The sequence below is a fragment of the Rhopalosiphum maidis genome, chromosome 3, assembly GCF_003676215.2.
Source record: "Rhopalosiphum maidis isolate BTI-1 chromosome 3, ASM367621v3, whole genome shotgun sequence".
NCBI lineage: Eukaryota > Metazoa > Arthropoda > Insecta > Hemiptera > Aphididae > Rhopalosiphum > Rhopalosiphum maidis.
The window spans coordinates 58,968,222-58,995,142 of record NC_040879.1 but is presented as its reverse complement, the minus strand read 5'-3'; the positions used below and the strand labels follow the sequence as shown (position 1 = coordinate 58,995,142).

The 26,921-nt window shown below is 33.8% G+C and overlaps 1 protein-coding gene across 1 annotated transcript; it reads left to right on the top strand.

Moving 5' to 3' along the window:
• The first annotated feature begins 20,360 nt into the window (after positions 1-20,360).
• LOC113556105 (protein escargot-like) lies at positions 20,361-24,286 on the top strand. The gene is made up of 2 exons (XM_026960851.1): positions 20,361-20,810; positions 21,812-24,286. The coding sequence occupies exons 1-2, from the start codon at positions 20,663-20,665 to the stop codon at positions 23,254-23,256; spliced, it is 1,593 nt and encodes a 530-aa protein (XP_026816652.1). The 5' UTR covers positions 20,361-20,662; the 3' UTR covers positions 23,257-24,286.
• The last annotated feature ends 2,635 nt before the right edge of the window (positions 24,287-26,921 follow it).

Here is a 26,921-nt window from a genome sequence, read left to right as displayed (position 1 = left end):
TCATTGACTATTATCCATTAAGCATTAGTACAAGTATTCTTTTTGATATTTTATTTTCATGTTTTTGCTTCTCAAATCGTTAACACACTTTGAGCGCCTTACGGCTATTCCTCAGCTAACAAAGTTTCGAATTTAGGTTGTCTATTGTTAACCTGCAAATTGTGCCTTTCTTTACAAACTTCTATTACTGCAGGTGAAATTGTTTCACCTACTCAAATGTATTTAATAAACTTTCGTGTTTCTACTCGACCTTTTTCTCTTTTAATTATTTATCTAACTGTACTATATCTGCACTGTCTTATCGTCGGTAGAAATTGGCAGGAGTTGGAGACGAGTTAATTCCTTCAAAGTTTCACTTGCCCCCTCCCTCCCCCCAACAAAAAAAATAACAAATAAAAATAATTGTAATATTATTTTTCTTTATAAATACTGTTCAAAATGTCCATAGAAATGTAAAAATGATATTTATTCTATTGATAAATATTTTCACTAAGAAAAAAATATTTTTCTTTGAAGTGCTTTGTAAACAGCTACTGACTGCCATTATTTTCAAAATAAATTATAGAAATCGAAAAGCTTATTTCTGCCGTATAATTGGTTTGAATATAATAAATTAAATAATAATTAATCATTGTAGATATACGAAAAACAATTCTGAGCGAAGTAGACGAAAAGCTTAAAATTAAAACGCTTGTCAAATAAAATTGTGCACGAAATATTTGTATTAAATTTTAAGTAGTCAAGGCCCCGCTACCCCGCCCCGATAATAGTAGCGATTTCCTTTTATGCGTTGTGCCTTATGCGTATTCAGGATTGAGAACACACTACTTTAATTTTTAATTGTTTTCAAAGGTTTAATTATTGCTTCAGGCATCTAACATAAAATATTATATGGTGAACAAAATATATAATATTTAAGGGAGTAGGGAGACTTTGATTTTTCCAAATGTATTTAAACATAATATTATTGACCATAGAGTACACGAAATATTATGTATAGCTACACCCTAATTCATCGTTTCTCACACTATACACCCGCAGTTTAAAACCGTACGCTTTTTTTTGTAGTAATAATATATTGTACTATTAATATGATGGGATGACCGGCGCCGCTAGATTAACGGGTCCCACGGTCGTTCGATCTCGGCGTTTCGTCCGGTAAAAGTCCTGCCGCATCGAAGTAATAATATAATGAAACACTCGTCGTAGATGCGATTATGTCGTCGTGTGTATTATATAACAATATACAGGAAAATAGAACTCGTACAAACGCGGGGCACGGGCGCACGACCACCACCTGCGGCACCGTGGGCGCATTATCATAATCACAATACAATATATATATATAAATATATGCTATTACAATAATACGTCGTTTTATATTGTTATCACCGCCACCGCCACCGCCACCGTTGCCCCGTTATCGTCAAACGGCTGAGAAATAATCTGCAGCCATATGCGTATTATGTACACGGGGTGATTCGCCAATTGTATGCTTAGCTTTATTTTTTCCCTTTAATAATGAATTTATTCCGATTTTTTTAACTTTTAAACAGAGTTACTTTATAAGAACAATGTTTTCAAATATTTAGGTTTAAATATATTTAAGGGATGTCCTATGGCGATACGCATTTCTTTTTTTTCAAATGAGAACTAACCTTTTGTAAGTACTATAAATTATTAAACAGACGATTTCTTTAAAAATTTTAATGTATACAAATCAAAACTTAAACAAGTAATTTATGAATTATGAAATCGTTTTTACTAAGAATAATTTATTTTACTTAAAAATAATAGTCTTACACAGCTGAAAACTAGAAAATAGACGTAATATTAAATTATAAAAGAACATCTTACAAACGAAAAATATATACAGTTCAGTAGAACCGATTTTGTTTCGTTATTATAGTTTGAATCGTTAAACTTATAGGTAAGAGAATTATCTGTGTTTAATCGTTGGTATATTTTCGATATTTTTATTTTTAAGCAAGTATGTGAAATATTAAAAATTAATGACGTTCATTTCACAATCAAAAATTAAAATATTGAAAAAGACCGACGGTTTATCACAGATATTTTTTTTTACCTTTAAGTGCTTACTTATAGTCGGGTAACTTTTACAAAGCATTAAATGTGTTTATACATCAATAATAATTACTATAATTTTCTAATCGACATAGTCTTACACGCCCAGTATCATTGTTCTCGATATATTTTCCTATATGCATTTCACTTTAGACTCATTAAAATACTTCCAATAGAGTTATCTGATTAATATAATTAATAAAACAAAAACGGCGACTGTCATTTGAACAAAATAATTTGAAATGTACATGGTACAAACATTTAAATATTTGAAATTATGACCCATACAAGTGGATATAAATCGCAATTGAAAAAAATGCAAAAATTAGAAATTTAAAAAATTCGTCATCAAAGGAAAATCTGAGGGGTGAACATGCTCGGCGAATCACCCTATATAATATCACAAAATTTTATATTGTAGACGCGATTTGTGGCGTACGGGCGATACAAAAGCGCGCGAAATTTGCGACCCGCGCACTCGGTCCACCGTCGTCGGTGCGACAATTTAATTTCCACCATATATACTTATATCATCGTCCTCGGTATCGCATTGTTATTATTTTTATCGTGGCGGTCGGTAAACGAAACAATATATACATATATGTATGTAATAGTTTAGCCACCACCGCCGCCGGATTCAATACGAATAATAATGTATACGATTCCCACGCGCCACGGTATTATTATCGCTATTAATCATCATTGTTATTAAGCGGTCCGTGGGATAGGAACCGTATTGTGTGTGCTGTATGTTGTGTGTAGCTGCTGCACCAGAGTGTCAACCCCGAGCACAGATTTACAACAGATATATTATTATTATATAGAATAATAGGGGATGACTGTGATGCCGCCACCGCCGTTGGACTACGCACGAGTTGTTATTATTATCATACACACATATATACTGCACACTTGGACCGCCCGCGTGTACGTGTGTTTGTGACAATAATATAGTTTCGTCTCATATATATTTTATTATATTTACAGAATACACGGGTTGTTTATTTAAAATCGCGTGGACTATAACATAATATAATATATTACATTCGAAGAGGTCATACGTTCGCATATACACGGCGCACGTCCACCTTGTATGTCGTATAGACTCACCAGCTCCCTCCAGCCACCCCTTACAAAACACTGATGATGACGAACTGATCCGTTTTTGGTTTTTGTTTTTTTTTTTTATCGGTTATTGTTTCGCTAAGTGTTTTTCGTTCTCACGCCGGTGCTAGACGCGAGCGTATGATGTTTGCAGGCGCAGGGTGCCTGCGAAAAACAATCTGCTGCAGAACTCCGACTCATTGCCACTATTTACTATTCAATAAACATACTATATCATGTCATATACTAAACGTGCCTTCTACTGTTGCCGTCGAGTACAATATGTTATGAATCTGTGTAATATGTAAAATAATATGTCCCCGCGGACTGATTCGTGATCAACGCACCCAGTCAAAACTATTGTGTGATGGCTATAAAGAGACTCGATGTATTCGTGATATGTTCATACTGCCGTGTAGGGGTGTAGAGATGCGCTAAGAAACGATTTTAAAAAATTCGCATTCTAGAAAGTGGCTCACGCGGACATGGGAATTTGTTATCGGTTCATGGAAAACGAAAATGTTTTTAGTTAGGTGATCTACGTTTGGACGAATTACATTTTTACCCGCAAAATAAAAGTAATGTGTTTAAACGAGACGATATAAAAGGTAAAAATTATTATATAAAATCTATAGGGACATAGGCATTTGTTACAAACAATTCGAGTAAAAACTAACACAAAACGAAATACTATAAATAAAAATATTTACAATATTCGACGGTCATATTGAAAAAACAAGAATATTTAAAAACAAGCTGGGATAAGTAAATGTTAGGTGAAATTAAGATTTTAGAGTATTTACAATGTATGAGCGTAAAATTTTGAGGAAAAAAATTTAAAAAACAAATATTTTTTTTTTTAATATTCATAATATTTTAACTTAATTTATAATCATTTAAATTATTTCAATTTTTAATTACACACACACACGTACACAGTTCCAAGTCTGTCAAAATGAGAGGGAAAATTGATTGATAAAATACAGCATCTAAATTTATTAAAAAAAAAAAAAGGTCGCCCAAACACATTACAATTTTTAAAAATTCGCCCGAACGCATTACGCCCATTTTAGTTTATATAGGGTTATACCACATTAATTTCAGAAAATAGTTTTATTAACTGATATAATTTTTGGACCTTTATATTTTATTTAGTTAAAACAACTCAAATTACTTTGTCGAAAATCTGTATTGTTTCCATTAAACAGAGTTTGAGGCAATGTAAATCCAAAGAAATTATTAAATTTGTCATTAGAAACACCGTGTAAGATAAACTATAATACGTTTTATCTTAACGAAATATTTTTTGAATGACTATTACTAAATTGTAAGCAGATTTGACGATAGTGGTTCTGTCGATACCATTTAACACACATCACCACGTTGACTCACTCCGAGTTACTATTAATTTCATTCTCCGATAACATTATAGTGCAGGAATGTCAATAAAATAGCTTATCGAGTATTTATTTTGAGTTAGCTGTGATTACACAGATTTCAACCCAAACTTTTTAATTAAGTATTTTTATTGAAAAAAGTTGTAAGTGCGATACTCGCGCAATCAGTATTTTTTAATATGTATTGGACAATGTTTTTTTTTTTTTTAATTTTTGTATACAGTCAAAAAAAATGCAAGTTGTTGTTCAAACCAGAGCCTGAGCCAGAGTTCTAGGCTCACGTTTCTAAAGGAAAATAGTTAATATTAATTTCAAACATTTAAAATATTATGCTTTATAAATAAATAGTAAAGTAATTACATTTATTTTTTAAGAAATAAAGTAGCAATATACAAATAATAATAGTACCTACAAATAAATGTCGCGGTGAAGCATAATATTACGATTGTTGGATAAATAATACGTACGATATATTATTAGCGCTAAACTAAGAACTACAGTGTAATACTTTTAAAAAACTCAAAACGCTATGGATTTTTTTGTTTTACGCATTACTCATAACTATACTTTGCTTTTTGGAGATATTAATATTATGTTTTAGGTATCGTTATTCGTCAATAAACATACCAGCTAATGAGCTAATAATAATTCGTTTAGTGCAATTCAAAAACTACGCTATTTTTTCTGCGGATTCCGGAAGATGGACAATTCTTCTTGACAATCTTTCTTGAAATAATAGTCTTTATGACTCATCGATATCTGATTATGCGATATAAGTGCAATATTATTATTATTATAAACTACCGCTGCAACTAGTGTATCCATAATAAATATTCAACGCGAGTGTCGTGTACAATGTGTATATGGTTATGGCACACATCCGTTGTTGTTTTATTTTATTGCAACTGATCACAATCACCAATGGGTCAGTGATCGCTGCTGCACTGCAATATTGTAACATATTATTATATTTAACGTTCTGTCGTTCTATATTGGTCGTTCTTAGCGATCTAAGACAATAGAAGTCGTACTTTTTGAAACTTGATGGTTCAAGACCATTTTCCTACAAAAAAATGTTATAAAATAAAAGGTATTTTATCATTTTCAACCAAAAATTTTGAATCTTAAATCTTTTTCCAAATATTATTGAAATTATGTGTTATGCGTGAAATTATGAAACAAATTAATTATTTTATTTGTATTCTAATTATATATATATATATATATAAGTATAACACTTCTAATATTAATAATTAAAAAATGTAATACCGTTTGTATATTTTACTTAAATTTTAAGTTGTTACAGTTCAAAATTTTTATCAAAATAATAAATAGTTATTTCGTATGAATAAATAAATAAAATATAAAAAGCACTATATTTTATCAATATTGTTTTTAATTTTAATTAATTTCAGATTTGATGTTTACTCATAGATACAAATATATAAAACAATATGCTTGACCTACAGATAATAAGTACCTATTCAAAGAATAATTGAGTGATAATTCCTTATTTTTATGATGGAGTAAAATGATTAAATTAAATTTTTTTTTTTTTTTTTTAAAGTGAACAGTGTAGGAATATAGTATTTCATTTTTGGAGAAAAATGTCTATGAATAATATAATAATATTAATATATGATCTAATCTCGAAGCTTGGTAAAACTCATTATTATCTTTATGTCTACGTGACTAAATTCAATTTAAAAATTACTAATAACCTACATCTAGTTTATAATCATAAAAAAAATCACATTACACATGATAATAAAAAATATTGATTTATTGTGTTGTCTGACAATTATTGTGATTAAACTTCTGAATAAAGTTATCTTTATATAAATGATTTGTATTTGAACTGAATTTCGACACAATTACATACTATATAATTTTAAAAAATCAATCTAGTAACTTAATAAACTAATGAATCAGTACATTAATTAAATACCAATAATTTATTAAAGCTTTCACGGTGTTTTTGTTGACTCTTTCTTCGATGATATTATGAATTTAAGATTGAAAAACGTAATTATTCGTAATGAAATTTAAAATATTTTTAGTTTTTACAATTCTACAATCCGGCAAACGACCATTTAATTCCTATGCGTAAATTACCGAGGTAGGTCTCCTAGCAATTGGACCATAAATTTGTTGAATTTTAACAATTCGAGTTTGCCGTCTACTCGTAAAAGAGTAGATAAAAAGTGTATTTTTTTTTTTATCAAATCACTCGCGTCGTCATAATAAAAATGATTACAGCAATATAATACGTATATTATTATGACGTATATAGTAACAACTCACCCGCATTGTCGGATACAATATTTTATAATATTTTCTATATTAATAACGATGTAATAAAATCACAGCGCTGAGGTTTTCTCGACAATAACAAAACGTAAATCTAATAAAAGTTGACGAGATAGTTTCGTCCAAACGCTTTCAAAAATTTCTCAATATATTACCTGTCAATTATTACATGTAGTTCTCTACGAACGCGTCTTCCCATCATAGTTACCTACGTCATATCACTGACGGCTTAAATTTCGTCCGAAACAAATAGTTATTGCTGTAAATAAAACGTGTAAAATTATTATAATACATGATTTAAAAAAAATAAACTATTTTGTTTATAACTTCGTAATATGATTTAAGGTAGGTATACCTCAACTACCGCAGTAACGTCGTGCATTGCATATATTATAATACAGCAATGTGGTTGGTTTCGGGCCCTGCCCTCTTGTTAATTACGCGAATACAAAAAATAGAAGCAAACACGGAATGTTATCGTGTTTTCCAGTCGAATGTGTGTGTATATAGAGGTCTAGACAGTGTAAAATCCATTCCGGTAAAAGTTTTAAAAACTCCTTCGAAATTCATACGTATATACAGGTATAGGTACGTCATATTATACTACGCGACCTTATTATTATAATTTATCGTATTATGCGGTTACATATACGTATATACGATATTATCGATGTTATTATAACTCTGGGGAGGTCCCGCGAGTCTAGTGAGTTGCCAAATTATTTGTAAAAACGACATGATACGGCGGCTAGATCGCCTCCCTTACGTAAATAATAGATTATAGCCACCGCACGGCTGACCCTTGCATTAAAAACGGGTATTAAAAGTGCGGTTATATTTGCAGTGGGTATAATGTTTTAACTACAATAGTATTATCGGTAATCCTGTACTACGTAAATTGTTGTTTAAACGGGCACGTACGCCATACGTATAAGAATATCGTCGCGAGTCGCCGTATAATATTATTATGTAGTACCGTGTAAATAACCAATTATAACATATGTGTATAAAACAAACATTGAATGTTTTAATATTACCGAACTTATTTACTGAGTCGTTAAGGGATTTGTCGACGCGTAATTATTATAATTATCGGTTTGTAATAAAAATTAATACCCGTTAAGTTCGGAGAGATACGCGTATATTATTATAATAGTGTGTGTGTGCACATTATAGAGCAGATCTACTTTATGATACACACTAAAATAGTGCCGGCAAATTATATTCGTTATCTTTAATAATGGTTCTAAGTGAATATATTGTTGCGTCCCATCTGCAATCGTGGACGAATAATATATGTCAAAGTGAAAATAATCACTTGATATTTTCGGTAATAAAATAATATATCATATTATATTAATTATTAAATTATAATTATATTTCGTAAATCACTATTTTAAGATAGTGAGTGATGGTGTTACGGACAAACTCTGAAACGTATAGCTATAATACTGTATGTGGCGTTACGACCTGCTAATATATGTATGTTATAAAAATAATTGATTGACCTATTTTATCGTGTATATATATTATTATATTATACACTACGATGGACAATTATAATCAGTGTCTTGCTTTATCGATAATTATTGCCAACACGGTCGTCTCCAGATATAATATTACTAAGTATATGATATATACGTTAGAAGCACGCATAAGATTTATGAAATATTGCGTCTTTCGTTTCGACGACACGTTGCAGATAAGTCGATATCGAAGACGCGCATCAGTCATTTCAGCCGTCGAAATTTGAAAATATCATAATATCGTATTATGTTTACGGTGACGGCTTTAATAAGACAACGCGTACCTATATTATAGGTATGATATTACAATAAATAAAATAATGATTTACAGCGCGCACGATAATATTATTGTCGCCGAAACACAATAATTATACGATAAGCCATAAACGATATTGTGCTGTTAAGCCAACGGATGTTTGTATTCGATGTTATGTTATATACAACGCACAGCGTGCCGTACGCGTTTCCACCTTTCCTTTCTCTTATATACCACCTTGTCATTTCGGTATAATGCGTAGGTACGCGCTCGCGCACACAACACAATTGCTTTTTGAATCACTCACTGGCCATACTCCACTGCAGCAATAGCAGCGGCGTGTATAATATTATTATATTATATATGTTATAGGCACCTACCTACCACTAACCATAATAATAGTAATATAGCAATAGTAATAATAATAGGTACATGTGCGCCGCGCGGACGGTTAGAATATCATTGTATACAATATATTATATTATATTACATATACATATAGATGAGGCATGTGCACTATTGAACATCTCCCCTTTTCCCCTATGTTACAGCATGTACATAGGTATATATACGCCGTATAGCCGTAACGCTCGTCCTCCCGCCAAAACGAGTTTATCGGCTATGGTATATGGTGGCAAAAAATCTACCCGACACTCACCCCCCACACAGATTCCCGCCAATTGAATTCTCCCGGTCTTACCTGTTTCGCGCCGGCTTGCAGCTACCCCGCTGCAGCTCTTTAATAATTATTATTATTCGGGGTCGCAAGTTCCCTGGGGGACCGCCAGACGAGGGGACTGCTGCAGCAGGAGCACATGATGATGGCTGCAGTGCTCCCTGCGCTCGTTGTTTTCGAATACACCGGCGAGGAACGCGCAACGGAGACTTGGCTTATCGGCAGTCATCCGAACACGTATATATAACGTTATGGTGCAATAATTTATTATGTGTGCCTGTATACGGCACTCGTGTGAAATCCCTACAGGTTACTCCGTCCAAAGCGAACGGTTATTTTTCGTACGTGTGTGTGTGTGTAGGTACATAAATTATACTGTTGCCTACTGTAGTTGTAGTCGGAACGGTGTAACGTTTTTCGTCGCTGGTTAAACGAATCGTGTCAAACGGCCGTGCGCCGTGCGAGTACCTGCAGCCCGCGCTTGTCTGTCTGCGCCTGCACGACAACGGCGGTATAGTGCGCGCGTTATTGTGCCTGAGAATAATAAACATTGCGCACATAATACGCGTATTAGTCCGGTGTTACGCACACGATTCAGCGGTTAAACCGACACGAGTGTAATTTTTTCTGAAAATTTGTTAATATAAAATGACAAACATTTTAGGTTGAGTGTTTTGTCGCGCGCAGTTTAGGCACCTACCTATATATATTATTATGAAATATTAATGAAACGTCATATTATTATTATTATTATTATTCTGTGTTCAAGTGCCACTGTATTATGTATTTATTAGGTCAATAGGTATATATGATATAAGAGAATTTAACTATTTCAGTTATGTGGGTGTATCATATACTAACTTTTGCAATAAAGTATAATTACTTAAAACTTTAAGATTAACTTGACTTTATATAGGTGCTTTCGAAATACTATACTATAATAGTTGTTATAGATTTAATTAGGTAATTATAATTTAGTAACAAATGCTTTGAATTCAAAAAAAAATTCGAATTATCGAAAACTCGAATAAACTATTGTATTATACCAGTACAACACTTAATTTTATTTATTTTCTCGACGTATACTCGTACAATGTAAATGTATACAATTTCCAAAAAAAAGTTTCTATAAAGTAAAATAAATAAATATGTAATAATAAATAATAATAATAAAGTAGCACTTCTTTTGAATGAAATCGGATACTTTCTATTGTTTTTATTTTTTGACATGGACCTATCTGTGAAGTTTTTAGTTATGATGTTGAGCGCCAAAAAAATCTCGTCTGGAATTTCTGGTTTTTCTCGAATATATTTCTTCGTAATACCTGTACACTTTATTTCCAATACTTGGGCAAGAGTAGTTAAAGGCAATTCTACATCGTCATAAATATATGACTCCTTAGATCGTCAATCTGTTGAATTTATAACAGTGCCTTTTAAGCATTAATTAAAGATTAGATTAATAATCGGTATTCGATATACGCGCGAATCACGATTATAGTTATTTATGAACATAATATACTTTATTATACTCAATATACTTACGTACATATCTACGTTATCGTTGTAGATAACCATGCATTCAAACTTATTACGTCATATGTTCATATAAATTATTTCAGTAATTTTCGTATATCGAATAATTTGAGTTACAAGCAAAAATTCAACACAAATGACTTCGACTAATCGAAAAAATTTATCCCACATATCATACATTGAAATGCTGCAGGGTTATTGCAGGTCCTTTGAGTTATCGAAAATTTGATTTATATAGAGATTCGAGTTATTAAAGTTCCACTACATATTTTACAGGAAATCGCTATGATTATTTCTTTTCACATTTTCATATAAATATTTAAATATATATGTGTATTTAATTCCTGTAAAGTATACTGAACACTTGTTTACACTATCAACCATCAGTATATAGGGTTAATATTTATCATACCTTACCAATATACTTTTTTTTATTATTTTAATTTTACAAATATAAAAACATGAATACTCAGAAAACTTAAATTAATCTTTTTAAATTTATAATTTATATTATTATAACTGTTTTTAATTTTTAACCACTAATTAAAAAATAATTAGCTGATAATCTCCAATACAAAATCCGTCTACATATAGTAACTTCAACGCGTGTTGTGTGATATAGGCTATAGCGTATGATTTGAATACATAAATAATGTTTATTATGAATTAGTAGATTTATATACAAGAAAATATATACCTTTACATTACTAATTCATTTCTATAAATGCGATTCGGAAATGATGATAATTAATGTAAAAAATACCAAAATAAAAAAATAAGCAGTTATGAGTATTAAATACTGCAGAATATGGCATCGGATGTATACATTATACATTATATTATAATCGCATAATCTTTCAATATAATATGGTCACGAAAAGCTCTCCGGTCACTTATTGTCCCGTATACATACCATGTATAAAAATATAGCAGTGCACGTACGCACGCATACCGCATAATATGTACCTATACACTGTCGTTATATATTATATTATATATACTCGCGGATAACGATAGAAATCTCTACAGGGACGTATAATATTATAATATTATTTGTGTTTTCTCACTGCGCGCGCGCGCGTGTGTGTGTGTCAGCTCTGTCTCTCCCCTGCACATATAGTTTATAATATATGTTATACGCACACGTGATGCTTGCGGATCACACAAATACACCGTCGGAAGTCTTGCACAAGCCCGGCATAAAATAACGAATTAGGCAATAGTGCAGCCGGATTTTATTTTCTATTCTCGTTTTTTTTTTTTTTTGTTCACATCCCGGACACGAACCGGTGTTTGCAGTGTGTGTGTGTTTTTCCCTCCCCGTCTGTAACCCCGCGGCGGTATAGCGACGCGACGACGACGCGGCCGTTCCGGTTACAAAAGAATTTCGAACGAGGGTGCCAAGGTTTTTAGGGGGCAAAAACGGGTACGCCGATCGCGGGGAGACTCGCCCTCTCTGGCTCGGTGCACGTCTCCTATACGCATACGTGCGGTGTCGAAAATAACGGATATTCTGCACTTTACGAATTGTGTCACACACACACACACAAGCACGTGTATTCGTATACAATACTTCGTGCAGCCATCGCATTATTATTATTATAGTGCAGAGTTGTAGGGATTCAGGTGTGTGTGTGTGTGTGTGTGTGTGAGTGTAAGTGCCCCCGGACACACATATTATTGTGTATGGTCATTGAGACGCGGTCTGAAGTTTTGCAACTGCCGCTGGGATCGAGTGGACTGAATTGACCGAATAACTCGGGTTAAATAAATCGCATTCATATATTTATGTTTAAATATAATATATACAAACACGGGGAAGTTAATGAAGATAATTAAATCAGGTTAAGTTAAGCGAACACAATATCGTTAAGTTATAAAAGCTATAGTAGTTATGTTATACTAAGTTTAAAGAAATCTAATCTACACGTTAAATGGATCACAATTAGTGTGTTCTTTACCTATCTATATATTTTCAATATTATTTAATCGAAAAATGCATAATATAATATTTTAAAATATTAGATTATTTTTATTCAATACCGAGTATAATAAGACCAATAAAATCATAAAATACATCAAAAGCTGTATCTTAAGTTAAAAAGCTTAATAAAACATATTATGGACAAATCAATTAAACGTGTATACATGACGTATATTTACTTGTTTGCATACATTTGTGCGTTTTCTTATAAATAGGTGAATAATGTATCTAGATAAAATGAAAGAAAAAAAAGTATGTGTATATGTGTAATAATGCGACGCGAACAAAAATTAAATAAAATAATAATTTAATACATAAATTAATAATATTCGAAAAATATAGAATACGCGTATTCGATACACTATACATAGTCGAAATTATTATCCATAAATACGGATTTTTTTCTTATTAAAATAAACTTGTTATTATATAATATATCGAAGTTATTATATGGTGATGTGCATTTGACATTCACGAAATGTTAACATATTATTTTTGAACGTCTACAAAAACTATAAATTTAAATGTAAAGTTTAAGTATACGCTAATTAATTAATGCACAGTGTTTATCGAGTCTGTTTTGATTTATTCGACGATTGAGGCAATTATAGTGTATTTAACCGCTATCGTCGAAGATAATAATATGTCATCAGGGCAATTATGTTCAAATGTCGCAACTTAAAAAAAAGAAATTAACATTTTAAACAGTAAATTTATAAGTCGAACGGACCTCCGATATACTACACATTATTATAAACACGATATAACGATAATACGTGGGATGATCAAACAAAGTATAAAATGTCATTCAGTCGAATGATATATATATAATACTGCAGTGATAATATAACTTCTAATCAAATACCGATTTGATTTCTTTAGAACTATATCGATGACGGTCGTATATTGTATTGTACTATGTTATGTAGTACGCTGCGTATTCGTACGTACAATACTATAATGGTAATATAGACATCGTGTTTGGTGAGATGACTAAGACGAGTGATTGTATTATATATATTATTTGAAAACCAAATGTAAAGCGTCTGCAGCGACTAAGACTACGCGACTGTATTATATTATACACTCGATAACATAATATATTATATCACGCCGTGTATGAATCACGCGGGTATTCTTCGAATGTATATATTATTATTATTATTTAGTATATTATAATATAATGAACGAAATTGTTCGACCGGGACATGTATATAAATAATATGTATATTGTTCACAGATACGACTGCGGCGCATAGCGTACATTTTGTGAACGACTTGACACGATATTATTGTTATAAATTTTGTTTTACTATGTACACATATACGATGAACAACAAAACACGTACCCACATATATATACAATATACATACCCGTGATAATACGGTGCCCGTGATGTTTGTCAATATGCCCGCGGCGTGTAGACGCCGCGCACATCAAGTCGATTATTGTACATAGTCGGTTGTGCAAATAAAAAACTCTTGGGAAAATCGTGATCGAAGATAACGATCGTATAGGCATATAATATAATATGTGTACATCGTTCGAGGTTCGCGATTTTGCAGTATATAGTGATGATGGTCGCGCGCGCGATACAGTTCCGTAAATATATTATGACATATATATATATATATATACAGGTACCTAGGTATCGGTTATAGCTGGTATACACTATATAGAGTTATACTGCTGCAACATACTCGTATATATATATATTATATTATTACCTTGTATGCATCCTGTTCTCCAGCACGTATCGCCATATCATACCAGCATAATAATATGCTTGTGCGAAAAAGAATAAACATCGCCGTGCGTTTTGAAAACTAAATAATATAATATATGATATACATAACACACATCATATTCATATACTTACCTATAAACATAATTAATATATCGCCGTGCTGCACTCCGTTATCCGTACAAAATGCATCCGTGTTGAATTTGATTGCATATAATAATGCTAAAGTTTAGCACGTAACACGCGTGCGATGGATCAATAATATTTTTGGTTTTCTGATTTGGTTTATAGATGATATTTATGGCATATCAACTTTACATAATAGCGACCCAAATTTGATTTCCTTTTTATTCTGAACCAAAAACAACGAAAAAGTTTTGTATACTGTTACTAAGTTAACTATTTACTATAATACTAATTTCTAATAATAACTAATAACTGTTGATATACGGATAAAAAATATATCTTTATGTAATTATTTTTCAAGTATTTTAAAAATTAATAACTCAATTTTTAGTAACTTATAAAATCAGAAATAGCTAGGCTTAAAACCTGGTCCGTGATTTACTCTTTAATTAAAAAAAATTTATGATAATCAGATGAGTAGTTATAAAGAACATGCGTGACAAAGATTTCCATTTTTACATTTATATATATATACCTGTATACACGCATAATACATCACAATTAACAATATATATATTATAATGATTGTTTAAAACTACGTCAAGACCTGCAGCTGCTGATAGATCCTCCACAAGGTGCTCGCAGATAATGGGCCGCACTACACCTAATAATACAGACATAATAATATTAATATATGTATATGCAAATATTTACCCATTCTATACCGCTATAATCTATATAGTGTTCTAGTTGAAGCGCGTGCTCTACACGAGGTTACAGAGATCTTGGCATAAATTATGGTCCTACTTGAATTTTTACGACACATCGAAAATTAAATTTAATTAAACGTATAACGTTACTATAATACACTCATACCGTGCCCGCGGTATCCGTTTTACGCGTGTCTTGGACTTCTTTATTTTCCCTCGGAGCGCATTTTGTTTAGAGTTTGGAACCCTATGAAATCCAAATAAGTTTTATTATAGGACAATAATTATATTGTTTTAAATTAAGCAAATTATGTGAACCCTGTGGATTTATTATTATATAAAAGCTCATTACTGACGTTGAAAATTAGTGTACCCATGCTTTAGGTATAAAACCGTATAATTATCATATCGAATATCGATTCCATATTTTTATTTATACAATATTAAATGGATCTATTAACAGATCGAAGCTTTTGAATAATTTTTAGTTGTAGACCCCACTAGACAACATTATAAAGACAAAATAAAATATTTTATACCACAACCATTATATCAGCAAACATTATTTTCTAATCCTATAAATTGAAAATGTTGGTCGTAAAAACTGTTTGATGATTTTATGAGATTTTGAAAACTTGTTAACTTCTCATTGGAAATAATAAAATTGGCAATCATTGCGTGATATTAAAAATCTATGATAATACATATAAGCTTTATTTTATAAAGTTATATATTATTTATTAAACATTTATTATTGTTTAGTTTTTATATTATACATCTGAAAATATTAACAGTTTTAGCATTTTAAGTCAAATGTATACAAATTATAAATTACAAATACATCGATGTTTTGATATAATTTGCACACGAAAAAGTTTAAAAAATATATATTACGCCCAAGTCTGCATCAAGATTTCTCCACCCTAGATCCGGATTTGATATATACACACAAATATAAACAATACAATAAATATACCGGATACTATATGTATATATTAATAACGTATATGTTGTAATATGTATAGGTGCATAAGTGCGTTTTCAAAAACACGTTACGGAACTACATATTATAGCACTCCAAATACGCGCAGAATAATTGCGTATACAGGTATTACGCACTATTATATTATGTATACCAACGAAAAATCATAATGCATATAATAGAATATTACATATGTACCTGCAATAGCTAAAATGAATAGCACAACTAAGTTTCGCAATTTACCTACCTACACCTATATATATATAGCTAAGTATAGTATATATTATATAACTATTACGCTGTTGCAGGTATACTGCAAAATATAATAAGCGTTATATATATTATTATAATCTATAGGTATTTGCGTATTATTGTGCGGTGCAAGCGGTAGATGGGGTGCAAGTCACCCTATACAGTATATATAACTAAATGCAATATCACAACTATATAGTCGTGGATTCTGGGAGTCTTGCACAGGGCGACTGTAACACTGCAGTTACAGAAAAAAATTAAACGTTCTCGTGACACGCAGAAAATAATTTATTTCTTGAGCGCAGAATGTTTTATAATAATTTAAATACTTCATATATAATTATAGGTGTAAATACGAAAGTTATGGGCCCATCTATTTACATTAAATATTTTTTTTAACGCGCACATTTAAAAGTAACAATAAAATTGAAAATGCTCACATTCCAAAATATTACCAAACGATAAATTTATAATTAATTTATAACAATATGTTAAAACTAGTATAAATTCGTGAAAATGGGAGTTGTGAAAAGGTAGTTAAATTAATGATAGTAAATAATTTGTATATTTAATATAATAGATATAATGTATAATTAACGAGGTACGAATATTCATTATATGAGTACATTATATTCAATTATAAATTGGATATTATAGATGTTTTTGAAGTATATTATTCGCGTGGGATAACAATATTTTATATTATAGACGGTGTATAGTAGTGTTTATATAATACTTAAAATATAATTTGTTACTATATAATTTTTGTTTGTACAATTTATAATGGGTATAATATTATACATAGTTATTTTTCATTTTAAACGGTACAAAATAAATTAAAAAATTACATTAAACCGTAAAATAGTAATTAAAAATGTTTTAAGTGAAAATAGATTAAGTTGTTTGTTGAAAGCAGAGAGGCCAACTATATAAGACCATCTTGTTTTAAGGGCTTAATGGATCTTTAATCCACGTTGCTTGAACGGATTCCTATAGGTTTGTGTATTATAACATTATACATTTTGCGAACTCAAAACTATACTAGTAATAATTTAGTCGTCTAAAAAACAGCTCGTGGCACAAGTTCACATCATAACGTGTATCATCTACATCATATTACATATATTACAACTATATGACTATATAACTAACATTGACATAAGTCAGATCTGTGGCAGCTGTAGGAATAAATAGTCTTTACATGAAATAGTCAACTCAACACATTACATTATGTATAACTACACATCAAAAGGTATAGATACAATAAGTTAAAAAGGTAAAAAAAACTTAACTTATTATTGGTTAAAGATCAGTTATGTTTAGTAAACTTTTTTCCAAATTGAATATTTACACTTTACAATCGATACAAGTTATAATTAGCAAATTTGATAAAGATATTTTAGAGAAAAACACAAATGTATATTAAAAATACCATATAAAAGATGAGGAATTTGCAGTACATCCTTGATACAAACTAAAAATCTATTAATTATATACGTTAATTTTTAAGAAATCGTCTTATTAACCGTCGAACTTCAGGTTGCAGTATGTATTATATTGTACACGTATGCTATTTTGATCCCTTTTGACTATTGCTAATACCCAGAAATAATGTATTATTCAACATTTCGGTAGTTTTTAAATTGAAGTATTTACAGTTAATAAAAATATGTAAACAATAATATTTCCGTTTATTTATTGTTTTTAAAGACAATTTTGTCCGTGTAAAACAAAATATATATTTTAAGCCTATATGAGGACATATGTCATTAGAAAAATTAACTTAACGTACAAAGTTATTTAAATAATATTGTAGTAAGTAATTACACATAATATCATAAGTTATTAAAAATAAATTTAAAAGTAAAAGTAATCCATTGACATAATGTAACTTATATAGTTAATTGCAACTGTTAACTTAAACTATTTTTAACTCATTGATGACTTCGATATTATATTTATGTATATTATATATTGTATCTGTTAACCTGCCACAGAATTATTATGCTGTATTATGCAAATTATGCAAATTATTATATATATACATGTTTATTTGTTTTGCATATTATTCGTACTCGTACGCAATGCAAGTTAGTAAAAATTAAAATTGTCTATCTAATAATTAGATCGAAATTTAGTTATATATATATATATATATATATTATAATGTATATATTATACGAGTGTACGGCGGTGTGTTATGTCGTATTTCTGTTTATAATGAAGTGAAGTTTTATTTTTACCTGTGCCATCGCAGTTGTCCCAACACCAAAACTTGCGCTAACGTAGTGTAACTATAACTATAATATTATAGCATAGGGCCATAGGTTATTATATTTACAATATTAATATTTCGGGATGTTGTAAATAATAACATTTGCAAGTCAGTTATACCTATAAAATATGCGAGTCTTCGGCGATATAACTATATACGCTTCGTGATTTTATACAACTGTTTGTACATTTTTGTCTAAAATCAATAATATTTTGTTTTTAATTTCAATCGTAAGCCATGTCCCATCAATCAGCGTTGTCGTCGATTGGATATCAGGCCAATGAACCATCATATTATATTAGGTAGAGTATTATTAGGTATAGAGATCTTATACAATAATATTATAAAGGCGCACCATTATGATCGATATTGCAGCATAATTTAAATAAATATAAACGATATATATATGCACACAAACAGACCTAATATCAACGATGTTAGCACTACTACGCGTAATAAATGGATTATTATTTAGAGTACATGTCGGGCGGTTTGAAAAAAATGCCTTAGCCCGCAATTCGCCGCACACAACGTCGCGAGGACTGCTGCACGGTCTTTCGGGGCTCGTGGGACGTTATAAATATACGCGGTATACAACCGTGGTTTACGGTTATGCGGGGGGATGTGTATAACTGCGGTATAACACTCGTACGATATTTATACTCGCGGTATATGCACACCTCTATGTACGTATAACCGTGACTATTTGTTTTTCGTCCGCGAGCCGCAGAGGGCGATATACGCAAAAGCCGACGACGGGCGGTTTATTAATACGTATAATATTGGCCGTGTGTGCGCGCAGCTGCCGCTCGGATATAACATGATATTATAATGGCGCGCGCGCGACCGAAGTGAAAAGTCCGTCGCGGCGCGGACCGTTGCAGTCAGGCCTGCGGAGAAAAACACTCGCGGCGGCGGCGGATAATGCACATTATTACACACGCGCATAGTGATGCGTACAACAATATAACATTATAAAAATATTGTATTATATTATATATTATGTAGTTGCGCCCGTTGTATTTATACACGGTGGCACCGGTTTCGGCGCCGGACCGCCGCGCGCACCGGAACCGGATCGGAAGAGGGGACTGCCGGCGAACCGGGAGGGTGAACCCCGCACCGCGCCCATTGGTCCGCGCCATGTACGCCGGCCGGATTGGTCGCCGCGGCCGGCCAGCACGTGCGGTATATGCCTACAACGCGCGTGCATAACGTGCACCGTGTATATGCGACGGGGGCCGAACACCTGTCCGCCGTGCGGTGATATGCCGGGCGCGCGCCCTCCACAGCCGCCGCCGCCGCCGCCGTTGTCGACGGGTGGGGGGACCGCGTCGCAGAGAACCAGAACCACCTCTTCTCGCGACGGAATCACTCGCATTCTCTTCGGCGACACACACCGGAGAACGCGCCCGCCGCTACACCATCACGACGACGCCCAGTGAGTTCGACGCCGGTGCACCACGTACACGACCGCAATCGCATCGTACGCATTTCCGTCCGAGATACGTAGAGGTCTATGCGCTCGTAATATTATTGTTGTTATTATTATTATTATTATTTTCGATCGATTGTCGCGCGCGTCCGACGTCGTCGGAATAACGTTTTTTCTTTTTCCGCGAGACATCACGAACACGTCCGCGTCGTTTCTCGCCCAGCACGTCGCCGCCGTCGACGGTACTGCCGCGTGCACGTAACATGCATATTTTTGAAGATAAACCACTGCAGTCGGCAATGATGCACCACAAGTTGACTTCGAAGAAAATGGATTACTCGCACTGTCCGCTGAAAAAACGACCGGTCCACTACGTCAAATGCGAGTACATCAAAGAGGAGATGGATTACGGTAAATATACATTTTATATAATATTTTATTATGTTACGAGCGTCTTGTCACATCGTGACACGTGTGTAGGCACACACGAAGACGATCCGTCTTAATAATAATATTCAATAATAAATATTACTTGCATTTTTGATAAAAAAAAAAACTAAACAGTCAAATAAAAACTGGGTATAGGCCCGGGCCTAGTCGGTCACCCCGTGAACATGCCACTGAAGTCAGTGCATTTTTTTTATTTTTTATGTCAAATTTGTGAAACGTTTAATAAATCATCTATTAATAGTATGCTACAAATTAGCATATTTTTAAGATAGATTTTAACATGTGCGATACCCTTTTATTTAAATGTATTCACTTGCTCGCCGCACGTAGTGTACCAGTAAATTACACTAATACGACGATGAAGGATGATGGGAACCGGTGCGCCACCGACCGTGGGAAATGCGCTCTGAGGGTCACCCTTTTTTCGATTCGGTGCAATGTTTTCGCAATGCGCACTTCACCCCTCGCCGAATAATAATAATAATAATATATAAACCGTTATAAACGGTGCGATTTAAATGACGACATGTTTACATCCAATATCCGTCACCGCTATAATAGTACGACACTGATTTTTTTTCTTAGCACTATTATAGTCCGACCGACGGAATTGCGTGTCACCATTTAAAAAAAAAAAAAAACTCCACGTATTTTCTACGACGCAAAACACGTGACTATATGCATTGTGCGCGCAATTCAGGAAGAAACTGCGATCGATTTTAATTTCGCCCTTACAGTGTTTACGATCGTAATAATATTTGGGTTTTTCTCCGTAGTTTCCTATAATAATATTATCATCTGTACAGCGATCAATACGTCTTGCACGTTTTGCGAATATAATTATTATAAACAAGCAATGGGTATAAATATATGCACATTATACGATGTCATTACCAATCAAATGAGCTTAAGCCGTGTAAATTCAAATATTGATCGAAAAAATGTTTTTTGTTTTTGAACAGACAACACGGACGAATGTTTAGAACCGGAAAACCTGAGCACTAAACCGCAAGACTTGAGCGTGAGATGCAAAACGGCCGCGGTAGCGCCTTTGGCCATCAAAAAAGAATCGCCGCCGTCGTACGAAGACCATCAAAACGCGGTAGCGCCGTTGTCGTCGCCGTCTCCGTACTACAACCACCATCAGCAACAGCAACGGCAAGAACAAGAACAACAACACCAAAATCACCAGCAACAGCACCGACTGCAGCAACAGCCGTACCAGCCGACGGCCGTCAAAGCCGGACCGCTGGAACCGCTGTGCCTGAACATCGCGGGCGCCCACCACCCGGCCGCCGCGCAGGCCGCGGTCGCGGCGTACCATCATCACCACCACAACAACCGGCACTACGCGCCGGCCACGCCGCGGCCCGTGCCCGCGCAGTACCCGAACACCGGTTACCTGTCCGGTTACATGTACCAGCAACAAAACGGCGGCGGCGCCGGCACCGCGATGTTGGCCGCTTACTCGCCGACAATGGTGGCCATCGCCCGGGACGCGTCCCTTTCGCCGCCCGTGACCGCGGGCCGCACCGGTTCCGCTTTCAAGCCGCTGATGCCGCTCACGCCGCCCGCCACCGCGGCCGCGGTTCCGCTCCGCAGCCCGCCCCCGGCCATTCAGCTCAACTGGTACGGACGGACCGCGATGAGCAGCTGGTCGCCGTCGTCCGCGGAAGTGGACTCGTCGCTGCCGCCGCCGCCGCCGCCGTCGTCGTCGTCCGCGTCCTCGTCGTCGGCCATGTCGCCGTCGTACGGGCCGCCGCATCATCAGCAACAGCCGGCCGCGGCGCAACAGTATCAACCGTACACTTCCGGCGACAGCGACGCGTCGGCCGCGAGCGGAGTCGTCAAGCGCGAGTCGCCGTCGGCCCCGTCGACCGCGGGACGGTACAAGTGCGCGGCGTGCTCGAAGACGTACTCGACCGTTTCCGGGCTGACCAAGCACCAGCAGTACCACTGCGCCAACGACGAGTCGCAGTGCGCGGCGGCCAAGACGTTCTGCTGCAAGTACTGCGACAAGGCGTACAACACGCTCGGCGCGCTCAAGATGCACATCCGCACGCACACGCTGCCGTGCATATGCAACCTGTGCGGCAAGGCGTTCAGCCGGCCGTGGCTGTTGCAGGGCCACATACGCACCCACACCGGCGAGAAGCCGTTCTCGTGCCAGCACTGCAACCGGGCGTTCGCCGACAGGTCCAACCTGCGCGCCCACCTGCAGACCCACTCGGACGTGAAGAAGTACTCGTGCGCAACGTGCAGCAAGACGTTCAGCCGCATGTCGCTGCTCACCAAACACTGCGACACCGGATGTCCGCGAATGCTGTCCCACCACCAGCAGCAGCAGCAGCAGCAGCAGCAGCAACAGCAACAGCATCATCAGCAGCAACAGCAAACGGTTGTTTAGACGCCGCCGTATTACGCGCGTGTTAAATTATTGAACCTATTTACCTATATATATCATTATTATTATATTATTTTCATTATTATATTTGTTTATTATTATTATTATTATTATTTTTGTCGACACGGGCGTATGGCGAGATTATTATATTATTATGATTATTTTTTTTTTTTTTTGAAAACGGTCGTGTTTCCCGTGACTTCCGACCTTATATTGTATTCCCATATAGTATATATGTACATGTAAAATATATTGAAATAATTCGCTGGAAAAAAATATTTAAAAACAAATAACGCTTTGTGCAAATCTCGGCCGATCTACGCCCACAAGTCATTCGTCATATTATATGAAATGTTTTATCTAATTATTAGACGTACTAGTCACATTACTATCGACATATAATTTGCACTGTGTTTAGATATTAAGTTTTAATTTTTTCTCTCATAAATTATTGCTATTATTATTATTTTGTTCAACGGGTACGTGCCGTATGTATAATATACGACTGCGATGACGTGTATAACTATACAGCTGCACCGTGTACGGCGCGCCGCGGTGACATATTATTTTACGTCGCGCGGAAATCCGGTCCGTTCGCCGTACCCTGCAGAGGTGCCTAAAATTATATACATAAAAAATATTTTGCTTTTCGCGGGTGCACGATGAACGCCAACTATTATACCTATTTAAACGATATCACGCTAATATTATAATACATATATTTGTTTATACAACGGGACTTTATTACATATTATGTACATTATTTATAATCGTTGTAATAATACATTATTATGTAAAGACTGCCGCTGTAAACTACTATTTAAGTCGCCATATTATAACGTTTAACTAGTCGTTCCCGTCGTTCTGTGCGCATAACCGAGTCACGCCGCGTGTGATGGTTCAGTTATATAACACGACGGCGCATTAATAATAATATAACAGTTATTATATTATTATTATGTTTATTGTATAGTATTATGTCATGAATATGTTTGATTTGTATCATCATTATTATTATTATTTTTTTTTTATTATTATTATTTATGAATTTTTCTGTATTATTTAACCAACATTATTTTCATTATTTGTCGACTGGGTTTATATATTTCCTTTAATAAAACAAAAAATGTGATACATAAACTCTTATCGGGTTTTTTATTTTTCCGGAACAAAGTTCCAAGCTTTTTTCACACCCCCTAAATAATACGAACCACATCATTAGCTCTAAATATTATGCACATATATACGCACGTCATATGATGCTATACAGTATAACATTTTAAGTACCTGCGTCAGTGCACCGCACTATATGCAAGGGTTCCGAAGGGTATAAGATGAGCAGGTTTAATATTATCATAATAATGATAAATTTTTTCTCCATCTTCTGGTTTTCCACGACCTCGCCGACTACCTGCCGAGACCGCGGAACGGGGCGGTGCCGGCGCGGTGCGTGTCAAAAACACGCGTGAGAAACCCACGAACGGATGTGGCGGCCGCGATACAATATTATATATGTATCGGGATCGGGACGCAAACATTCGAAATCCCATCGCTTCTTCGACAATGGCCGGATTTCTTGTTTGTGTCGGGTCAGTAGCGATTTCGGAGGAGCGAACGGCGATGAATGCAAACACCGACACGATATGTAGGAAGAAAAAGAAGGGGAAAAAGGAAAAGAAGATTGAAAAAAAAAGTAGGTAGTCCGTGTACCATATAATATACATATAGGTGTACATATATACGAGTGGTTCTCATCAGAACCGATCGAGTGTACGATTCCCAGCGCATTACCCGAAGAATTACCTGCCGCACGCATGTCGCGGGGGCGGCCGATTTCTGCAGACCGCGAATTGACATGTTGTACATTTTACACACACACACACACACACACATATATATATAAATATGATATACATTATAATAATATGATATTTCAATGAACGTTTGCCATTCAGAAATTGTGTTCCGAAAAAACAACCACCGGTGGCATACGGGTATTATATTATACGCACTATATATGCGTGTGAAAATATTTGATTGACTCGACCTGTTGTGGCTACCTGTTCATAATATATAAATATTATATTTATATACATTGGACATTTGTGCACCATAAACTATGTAATATCATATATATTCATCATGTTCATTGAGCGCGTATATAGAAGTTCTCGACAGTACCGATTATTAGGTCAAACTACTAAAATAAAAATGTCTACAATAATGTTACAAAACGATTTGACAAGTGAAACCGAAAAAATATTGAGAGAGATAAAAGAACAACGTTGACGTATGATGGCACCTTCCGAAACACTTAGTGGACAAAAAACCGAGTTGTAATCAATTGACTGAGAATTGGGTACACACGGTATTAATCCATATTAACAAAAGACGAATACACTAAACGTCTAAATGGCCTATAAATGCATTTCCTGTGGATCAGTAATAGCCATGTATATACGATAAAACATTTATAATATCTCCCACGGATTGTTTATAATAAATATTAAACGTATTAACACTGAAAACATCTCGGACATGCTCGACGTCTTTATGAAATACGAGTACTGTGTATATAGGACAAAGTAATAACAAGCACAACTATATTTATATAACAAATAACACAGTTCTTAAAAGAAATCAACTTTAGCGAGATAATATTATGGTAAAATAAAAATGTATAGATGTAAACATTCAAGTAAACATGTTCATACAATTTATATTATCTGTATAACGCTATGTCGTTGAAGTCTTTTTTAAATCTATAAAATAAATTCACAGTATTTACAATATATTAGTTAAAATTAAAATATCATAAATATTATTATATTCTATTAAATCACCTGTGTCGGTTTGATGAATATTAATATTATATATTGCAGGCGTCCGTGTAACAAGATTATCGTGTAAAATATGTACTTGCAAGCAACACTAATAATTAATTAGTAATACACATAGATATGCATTGTATATACAATGAACAATAGGTAGATCTTACATAATATTTTTTAAATATTCCAACTTAAAATTATTTAATAGAGATAGGTCATACTATACATTTTTCCATTGCTGTTTGCGGTTTGTCAATAATGTATTTTTATTTCTTTTTATAAGACTTATTATTAAGTTATTTATTTTAACAATTAGGGCTAAGATTTATATGTAATAAGTAAAATTTAAAATTATGTTAACGTATTAGATTAAAATTAAAGTCTAAATAATTTTTGAATAATATACAATTAATTGTTTTTAATTTCTAATCAATTTAATTTTAAAAATATGATTTTAAATTAAACATAAAGATATTTTCACAACCACACGAACGCTAGTAATGACACTGTTGAAAATTCGTAATCGTAAATATAATCTGTCTAATAATTGTTGAATATTAAGTAGAATTAATGTATAGTTATCGAACAAAAACAAATAAGATAAACTATAATCAAATTATTAATATTTAATATTTAACTAATACTTTCATATACTTATTTCCTATATGCATTATACACTTCCAATTTTTACGAGTGCTATTAACGAAGTATAAATATATAATACCCCTAAACCACTGAAATTGTCAAAATTTACGAAATATGTAAAATAAATTTATTTTATTATTATATTTTATGTATAAATAAAATATATTTTATTTTATTGCAAATCACGTGAAA